A 9,781-nucleotide genomic window follows, 5' to 3' on the forward strand; every position below is an offset into this window, starting at 1 on the left:
AGGAGGTTACAACCATTGTCATAAAGCTTTGGAGGCGGGCGAGAATACAAATAGACAGATTCTGAATAAGAAGTGTTGAAAGGGTTGTTTTTGAAAAGCTACTGAGGTTTGAAACAAACCGCTCCTCGCTGGGTCATCCTCCATCTGTGATGCCCAGTCTTGTTATCTCCGGCTGCCAGTCCTGCAACTGTTAAGAAAAAACAAGGTGTCGGTTTTCAACCTCAAGCCTCCGACGCGTGATGAGGTTGAAAACCGAACAGGCCGTTTTATTAATACATCTGATACAAATCTGCAAATGCGTCCCTCAGACTTCCCCAAATGACAGCAAGAGACAAAATAACAACATAAGTCATTTTTGAAGCCATATCAATAAGCAAAGTTCTTTTTATGTCGTCATTTAAGTTTACACTTACTGTATCGCATGAAGGTGTTTGTCAGGGGTCTCAACCTACAGACCCATGAAACAAGTCAGATTTCCCCTCACTCTCTTTTTCCAGCAATGCTGCAAAAACCAGAGCAAAGCTGTCTCTTTACGTTACATTTAACTGATTGCTCAAGTTGTTGACACTTGACCCTAAAATGTCTCTTTCTAAACCTTAAAGAAAGGTTGAGCTGGGGGAGCCTCATAGCTGAAATTTAAAGCTGATCAAAAGTGGACCCTCTGTAGGTTAGGTTGAAGACCCTCTTGTGTAAATAGTGTTTAAAGTACTTTTTCTTATGTTGTTGGCATAAAATTTGACAAATTTAAGCACATTGAGTCAAAAAAAGTACTTGAATCAGCTCATAAAAGATTCAAGTCTTTATTGTCATTGAGCATGTCAATGAAATTTTCATTGCAACCCCCATGTTAGGAACAGATAGTAAGACAGATAAGAAGAATTAGAAAGAATAAAATTAAGATAACTACAATAAAATAAACCAACATGCCATTAAAATATTCGTAAAAACACCCGCCATGTGTATATTTTTAATTGTAGAATGTAACCTTGCCATAGATTCGTACAACCCGCAATTAAAAACAAAACAAACATGAGCACTCAGATGAATTTTTTTTGTATAAAATGATTAATAATGAAATAACGAGGCCTATAATTTATCCCAAATAGACTCCTAATGGGGCTTCAGATATGAGCCGAAAATGTATCATTTATTACAGTGTGAAATAATGTCTTGTAATTAGTTTTCATTACCACTTTGCTTTTCTGTGCTTCATGTTTTATTGTATTATTTTACTACATAAACAAACACAAAGGTTTAGAGTTAATGATGCATTATTGATGATCTGCAAGTTATTTTCTACATTTATCAACTAACTGTCTATAAAATGCCAGAGAAATGCCCACGGCAGTTTCCCGAAGCCCACAAGTTTTGTAATTGCTTTTGTTTTGTCCAGCGAAACCTGAAGATGTTCAATTTATCGTTATTTAAAATAAAGCAGCAAGTCCTCACAATTGAGAAGCTGAAAACATGACAGTATTTGCATAAAAGGCACATTACAGAACAAAAAAACAGAACTTCCTCTGTTTCCTGCGTGCGATTATACCAAAAGCTGTTCGTCTTGATTGGTTTTTTTTTCCACCACCATAAAATGAAATGTGATGCTGCTGTCACTGAGGTTCATTTAAGTGCTGATTTCAAATCAAAGGCGAATATACATCCATCTGAACACAACTCATCGCTGTGGGGCTGCAGCGTATGTAGGTTCCCTCTGACGATATCATCTGTTTGTGATTTGTGGAGGTAGACATCAGCTGTGGGTAAAGGGTACAACAAATTGAGGGGGACAAGTGGAACAAACCTGAGTGTTTATTTTGCCGGCGCCTGCTCGCCGTGCTCTAAATTAGACGTCACCGCCGTTCCTTGTCACTAGCAGAATCCAAATGTGTTGTGGGCAAAAGAGATACTTAAATTCGATTTACTCGCTCTAACATGATTTAAATGAGCCTCTTGGCTCGCCCGGACGGATTGACAGCGTTGTCTTTATCGACGCTTTGTTTTATTTTTGGCTGTTTACTCTGCCTCTCCGCTGTCATCTCACACGGCGACTTTAAAGCAGCCGGCTTCGATCTTCCGAGATCTGGAGAGAATAAGCATCCTTTTATGTTCTAAGTGCTTTTTATGACAAATATGAAAAAGGATTCAAGAGAGAGCTGACAAGTTTTTTGTCGCACTGTTCCTTAGCTGCAAAGAGCTGTGCAGGGAGAAGTCAAACCTGCAATCTGATAACATGAGAGCCTGTACAAAAGTGAGCAAAGAGGCAGACCCCTCTCATTCAGGGTCCCGCTGGGTCAGAGTCATTAAATGCAACCTAATGTACAAACAAAAGGCATTTCTGACTGCGCTGTAGCTTGAACACGCTTCAGTGCAGCAAGTTTCTGTGCTTGTTTATCATGCAAATGACCGATTGGTTGTGCAGCAGCGGGATCAAGAACAACAACACTGGCATTAATGAGACCCGCTCTGGCTTCAGTTTTATTCACCCAGGCTATCCACAGAGATTTAACGAGCACAACAAAGGACCTTGACAATTTTCTTTTAATATTTCAGATGGTCCTTGAATCTGTTTTCCAAAAAAAAAAAAATCAACCAAGAGATAAATAATGTATCTTCTTGTCAGTGCGGTTGCAATGAGCTGCGAATGAACAGATGCTAAAGGAAGAGTTGGACATTTTGGGAAATAAACCCGCTCTGTCGCAGAGAGTGAATCCACACCGCTAGGTAGCCTTCAGAGCTGAAGCCAGGAGGCGGTTAGCTTAGCATGAAGAAACAGGAGCAGACAGCTAGCCTGGTAACCTAATGGTGATGAGACTTAAACAGTGAACCTTACAGGTGGTGGGAGGCAGATTTTCAATATTTGGACAGAGTCACACAAGTTGTGTCCCTTTATGCTAAGCTATGCTAATTGTCTCTTGGCTCTAGCTTCATATTTCACAGATGGTGACAGAGCGGTATTGATCTTTGCATCTATTCCTCCGCAAAAAAACAACAACAAATAAGCGTGTTTCCAAAATGCCAAAGGCCAGGAGACAGTTAGCTTATCTTAGCATAAAGACTGGAAGTGTGGGAAAACAGATCCTGGGCTAATGTACAGCAATATCTTTTTTAAACCCCCCCCCCACCCCACATGTCTCTGTAGCACTAATGAACCACACATCGGTTTTAATACCTGTTGCTTCAGTCTCATCACATGTTCATTAGTCCTTGCGGTCCTGCTGCCTCCTAGCTGCGATGGCAGATCTCGCAGCACTCCAGACAAAACTCGAGGCACTCGGTGGGCTCGCAGCAAGAGTCGAACAACACCGAGTGGCAGTGGGCGTTGCAGCTGAGCTCCTCCACAGGCGCCTCCTGCACGGCTGAACAGCAGCGGGCGCAGGCTTGGCAGCAGGAGGAGCAGAGGGCGTGGAGGCAGGAGGAACAGGCCTCCAACAGACCCAGGAGCAGCACGGAGCACTGGCACGACAGGCACGCCAGCAGCAGCTGTAGACAGCAGTCTGTGGGTAGACAGTGAGGAAAAATGTTTCAGCTACAAACATATCTGAGGTCAGAAAATAAAAGCTGTCGTATGTTCTAAAAGCCCGTCAGACACCGTCAGAAACGGGGATTAACAATTCTATTAACCCTGAATTAATCGCTCGCGTGTTTGTTTGTTTTTCTAACTACAACTTAAAAGAGTCTGCTGCAGTGATCAAGTGTGTGATTGTGTTTACTTAATCACAGAGCTTCGTTCAGTCCTCGGGGGAAAATGAGAAGGGCCACAGAGGCTGCCAGTGATGAACAACAACTAGGAAGAAGCTGTCACAACATAATTGCTCCCCTACTCAAATTAGGCGCCGATGAAATTGCATACATTAACCCCGGTGGTGTGTCATAGTGCCTCTCTCACGACCCCAGCCGTGGCGCTGCTACTCAGCCGCCGTTTTTCATCCTCACAAGGACCAGATAGTGAGCTCATGCAAATCGAGCTGTTTTATCCTGTTTACTCAAGGAAATAAATGAAAAGGAGATGGCAGAATTCCCTGGGGAGTGGGGTTCAGCCTCTTCCTGCTTAGCTGCTCCAATTATACACCCCCTGCACATAACTTATGCTAATATCTATATATGCGCGTGGATGAAAAAGGAGCATGTGTGGCCACTGTATTGATTTAATGCGCAGCTTCATAGGGATAACAACACGAACACAAGGATAAACAAGGAGTGGCCCTCTGCACGCTTTGATAAAACTGGAAGAAAGTGCAGCAGTTTGAAAGTCTTCAAGGGAAACTTTTTACAGCTCCACTTTTCTTTGGTGATGACAGAAAAAATCATTTGAATGTACACGTTTTCACATTTTTTTAAAATGTTTGCTCGCTGTAACTAATTTCCCATGTGGGTGGACGATGGCCAAATGTATTAAATTACCGATATTGTGATTGTGATTAGAGATTCTTACCAGCCTGGATTTACTCTTGTCTCAGTTTTCAATAAATAAATAGAGATTTGAAGATGTAGCCTGCCATTGGACAACTGCTAAAAATGTCTTGATCTTTACCCTTTAACCTTTAAGGTTTGCATAGGGAGGGTTGTGTGACTGTATTCCTACTAAAGTGCGACAAAGGCAGCCTGACGGGTATTTTAACCAACCATTGAGTCCTTACGTTTTGTAAAACTTAACCATGCAGTTTGAAAATACTTCAGAAAAAGCATAAATCTTATTTTTGTGTGACTTTTTCCAAATTGTTTTCGGGTGCATCAGGAATCGCTGCCCCTTGTGGCCGAGGCGTGGAAACACACCCACTAAAACTGTGGTTCGGTGCGATTTTCATCAGCTACAATGTTCTTGGCCACAGGGGGCGGTAAACATTCGTGTTTGAACACCGAACACAAAACTGTACATGGCCGAGCCACATAAATTTGACATTTACGTTTTGTCTCAGGTGTTTTCAAGCAGTGTGTTTCGGTTTTACAAGAGAAAAAGAGAGTTATGCCCTCATTTAAAATTTGATGCCAGCAACACGCTTCAAAGTTGGGACAGTGGCAACAGAAGACGGGAAAAGCTGTGAAATGTTAAAAGAAAACAGCTGGTGGAACATCTCACAGTTAATCAGGTTAAGTGGTAGCAGGTATCATGACCGGGTATAAAAAGAGCCTCCCAGAGAGGTTGATTCTGTCTGAAGTAAAGATGGGGAGGGCTTCACCACTCTGTGACAGACTGCGCTGGCAAATGGTGCAACAGTTTAAGAATAATGTTTCTCAATGTAAAATTACAAAGAATTTGAGGATTTCATGGTCTTCAGTACACAATGTCTTTTTTGTGATGTCAATTTTAGATCGTACTCTTCAGTTGTGTTTAAACACTGTGTGGAAGTGAAGACGTTATGTTGCCTACCACCAGCTGTAGCAGTAGGTTGGTGTGATCCAGCTACATTACTCCTGGTCCTGGTCCTGGTCCTGGTCCTCCTGCTGCTGCTGCCCTGCAGGCCTGGGGAGAGAGGGGGCAGTCTGTGGTCTGGGACTGTGAGGCCACATTGTGGGCAGGTGGGCTTCTGGAGGTCACACTGAGGCCTCTTAAACCCTGCTGCCTCCTGTGAGGCCTCTGCTGGTGGGGCTGCAGCAGGCAAAGGCTGGGCTGGGCGAAAACAAACAGACTGTGTCAGTGGTTTGTCACAGAATGGAGATTCCTGAAGCTGTGATCAATCTGGTACTTGAAATTTGACTGTGTACAGGGACACACTGGTAAGTGTATAACAGCTCTGGAGTGTAAAATCTTTCTTTTGCACCCTGGAATTTATCATTTTCTCCAGATGTTGTGGTTTATCTCAGGCCTGCCATCTTTTTTTATTATGTTACTGTTATCCTGATACATTACATACTAAATAAAGATCTATCATGAGTCTATATTAATACAAAAACTAAATATCATTAATCATGTCATTTATCAGTGTGTTGTACGCTGTTTACAGATAATAGACTTGCTGCTGCTATTAATCATACCACTGTCACTTTTACCTTGTAAATTTAATTTATCTTTAAATGCTCTTGTATATTTTCTATTTTTACTTCTATTGTTTTTATATATGTCTCATTATTTATTTTTTAATCATTTTTGTTCTCGTGCTGTTGCAACAACTGAATTTCCCCTCTGAGCGACCATCAGGGTCCCTGAAAGCCTCATGATCAATATGTACTGGTTTGTTTTGGTTTTGGTTTGTTTTTTGTAATTTGATCAATTTGACATTCACTGCCGTTCTTCAGCTGTACCTTCTCTGCTTTCCTTCAATAAAACCGATTTGTCTTTAAGTCAAACTCCTCGTCCAGAGTGTCAACATTTCATTTCGGTCACTGTATTGTTTTCTGTGCCGGTCTCACGGTTTCCACTTACTGCTAATGAGGCCGGTGGGGACGGTATTTCCTCTGCTAACAGGGTCACGTGCTGAAAGGATTTCCTGTGCTGCTTTTAAAGCCGGACTGCCTTGAGACACATGAAAACGAAGTCATGTTAGCCGAAAAGCTTTCGAAAGATATGACAGATCGTTCAATGACCACACCGACATAAAAATCTGTAATTCCAGGATTTTTGAAAGCAATCTGCTCCTTTTTTTCAGCATAAAGACAGTAGTAATTTATCAAAATCTGCTACTTTTTAATATGTGTAAGCCTGCCTTGAGGAGCTTCTAACTCTCACATAATGAAATAAGGTGTTTCAGTGGGAACTTTGTGTCCCATGATGCTTTCATTGCGTTTCAGGGAGCCTTTCAATATTGAGATAAAAATGCTAAACTTTGCAGATAATGAACAGCAGCACAAAATATTTGCCCTTGGATCATCAGCTGAAGCTTCAAAACAAGTGGCCCGAGCAGCATGAATGCATAAAGAGAAATAAACTGCTTTTATAGCTCATTTCCTGTCAGATCATGAGGACTTGCCTTTAGTCGGGTTGCTCTGTTCCTCCGTCCTGTCCTCGGCTGAATGGTCTCCTGGTAACATGCCTGATACTCATGGCTGCTCGGGGTCTCTGTTACGCTTTGTTCACCTTGTCCATCTTCCTCCTCCTGTCTGCACCGAAAGGTCAGGAAACCCCCAACAACACCCAACATGCCGTCCTGAGTCACCGCTCAGGAGACTCTGAGCTGGACTGTGTGTGGGTGTGTGTTGTTCAGTGACTTAACACTCCCCTTCCCAGCAGATCCCTGAGGCGCCGCTCCAAACACGCTGATCACAGAGCAGCGGAGGCGGCCAAGGCCTGGTTGTTTGGCTTTAGGTCGCCTGGTCTGTTCTGCATTTAGTCACCTAACACAATGGAGACACATACCCCACAAGTGTGTCAGCTGAAAGCTGTATGTATGTAAGCTCTCTCGCCCTCATACACACACAAACACACACTCTCTCAAACAAACCTTGTGTTCTATCAAGCCTTCAGTATGAAGATACAGGCAGTCCCTTATTTGCTCAGTAATGATAATTCATGCTTTTAAATTAGCAGTTTGTCAGTCAGTTAGGTTTGACAGCCGGTCAGAGGCAGAATGATCTCAGGTCTTCCACCCGTCCGTCTCATTGTGGCGAATGTGATATCTCAGGAGTGTTTTGAGGGAATTCCTTCAAATTTGGCACAAACTTGGACTCAAGGATGAACTCATTAGATTAGATTTTGGTGCTCAAAGGTCACAAAGGCCAAAACACATCTGACAAAAATTTCACACAAATTGTCTCACAGGATTAAAGAGTGAAGTGATGACATTTTATATCCAAAAGGACATCATAATGTTCTGCAGAAACACTTTTCTGGCCATTATTTAGCACCATAACGCGGGAGCAGAAGGGCAGATTGTGACCATTTTTCACATTCACAGATACTGAATTGGTGACACTAATCTTGGGCATCCACCTTGACATTGTAGTGATTGTATAGATCTTCTGTGCTGCCAGGTTGAAGGTGTGTGTGAAGCCTCCATATTTTACAGCTTCTTTGCAGCAACATCCATATGTCGCAACATCCTTGTTATCCACCACAAGCTCACCTGTTCTGCTGATATTGAGCTTCAGGTGATTGTTGTTGCACCATGAAGCTCTCGATCAGTCCTCCTCTGGAAAAATAGTCCCTAAGTGAAGACTTAAATTGAAAATTATTCACTAGAATCATAATTGTCAATATAATGAGAGTTATACTGTTATATAGCAAACATAAGAACTAAAACATATGTAACAAGAAATGTAGCATATTCAGCGAACGCAACAACAAAATCAGTTATAACATTACAAGTAGTTCTGTATATTTTCAAAAAACATATTAATGTGCAAAATAAAATAAACAATACTAGTAGTTTTTCACAAAATCTTGTGGTTTTCCTCATTGGAAGTGTTTGCAAACTCGACGCCAATAAAATTGTTAAATATGTATTTTGAGAGCACAAATCAAATCAAAGCCTAATTCTGATTTTTTCATTTCCCACAATAAAACCAGTCATTAATTACAGTCAGTGTCATTTAAATCCCCTTATGTAGACATGTGTTTTTCCCGCTTCATGAAGGACACACGGGCGACAGCATCGTCATCACATGCTGATGAGAAGATGAGCAGAGAGCCCCCCGTTCAGCGGGGCTGTTGACTAAGTGCCGTCAAAAGTGCTGTGTTGAAAAACATGTTGACTCGCCCGCCTCGCAGGGAGCGTACGGCACATCAAAGCAACACATAAGTGAAGCCGTTGAAGTTGTCGAGCACCATGCTAACTTTCAGTCAGTAAACGCGCGGAGTGGCAATCAGAGGGAAATGACATCTGAAGAGGCTGACAGCGAATCAAAGAAGGCGCTGAGAGGCAACAGCAAACTTAAAGCTAACTCGTTATCAGCAAAGACAATTACTGACATTAGTCAAAACAGGAAGCAGAGGAAGCCTTTGTTCTGCGTTTGGTTGTGAAGTCTGCGGTAACAGCTTCACGTCATGGATGAGCCCATGTTGGGACTGTTTATTCAGGAATTTTATTTTAGCATTTCACATCATGATGTGCTAAAAAAGGAGCGTGAAGTGAAACCTGTCAGCGATTATCAAGAAACAAAATGTTTTTAAAAGTAACTGGTACAGATAAAATCATTTAATCAGAATTATTGTTTTTTGCAGTCGGTATTTTAAGGTTTGGCACCTTTAATTCATGCATAACTGTTCAAGCATTTTGACTCCCCTCATATACATAAATATCATTTATTTTATACCAATTATATAATACTGCTAAATAAACATTCAAAATATCTGGATTGTACTGAATATCTGAACAGAGATCTTTATTTGTCTAATCGTATTCAGTTTCATTAGATTGTGATTAGCATTCAGCCAAGACAAATGAAAAATTAAATAAATAAAATCATGTGTTCAGGTTATGTTTCTGTGTGTTGTATTCTGCTGCTTACAAAAGCATGAACAAGTCAAACAAAGCATCTTTTTATTTTCAATTTAAAATTCCCACATAGTGAGCAGGCACTCTCACAGCGTGACCACGGCAGCGTTAGCGGCAGCGCGAGGTATTAAGCCTGCAAGGTGGCTCAAAAAGCTTAAGCATTGTGCAAAACATTTAAATTTGGCGTGAATGTCAAGACATCTAAAGACAAATGCTACATTCAAAGCCAATAATCACAAGTGTGATAAAATACACAGCATTAACTGACAAAAAATGAACAGGTTTACATTTATTTATTACATTTTAATCCGACACACAATTACAGATGAACACATTTTACAAAGACATAGCTGTGTGCACGCAACGTTGGAAATAAATGTCATAAAAGTGGAGTGTTTGCAACAATATTTATTTCA

At 41.4% G+C, this 9,781-nt stretch overlaps 1 protein-coding gene across 2 annotated transcripts; it reads right to left on the minus strand.

Annotated features, from left to right (window-relative positions):
• Positions 1 to 86: 86 nt before the first annotated feature.
• LOC121608291 (myoD family inhibitor-like) lies at positions 87 to 7,090 on the minus strand. Of its 2 annotated transcripts, XR_006006907.1 has the most exons (5): positions 6,903 to 7,090; positions 6,359 to 6,448; positions 5,366 to 5,605; positions 3,167 to 3,491; positions 87 to 187 (listed from the first exon to the last, which is right to left on the minus strand). XR_006006907.1 is itself a non-coding variant. In XM_041939514.1 (4 exons), exons 1-4 carry the CDS (start codon positions 6,961 to 6,963, stop codon positions 3,220 to 3,222), a joined length of 663 nt encoding a protein of 220 aa, XP_041795448.1. In that variant the 5' UTR covers positions 6,964 to 7,090; the 3' UTR covers positions 3,148 to 3,219. The 2 variants fall into 2 exon arrangements, 1 of the variants encoding a protein (XP_041795448.1); XM_041939514.1 differs by lacking the exon at positions 87 to 187 and having other exon boundaries at positions 3,148 to 3,491.
• Between the last annotated feature and the right edge of the window lie 2,691 nt (positions 7,091 to 9,781).

Source organism: Chelmon rostratus, chromosome 6 (assembly GCF_017976325.1).
Source record: "Chelmon rostratus isolate fCheRos1 chromosome 6, fCheRos1.pri, whole genome shotgun sequence".
In the NCBI taxonomy this organism is placed as follows: Eukaryota; Metazoa; Chordata; class Actinopteri; order Chaetodontiformes; family Chaetodontidae; genus Chelmon; species Chelmon rostratus.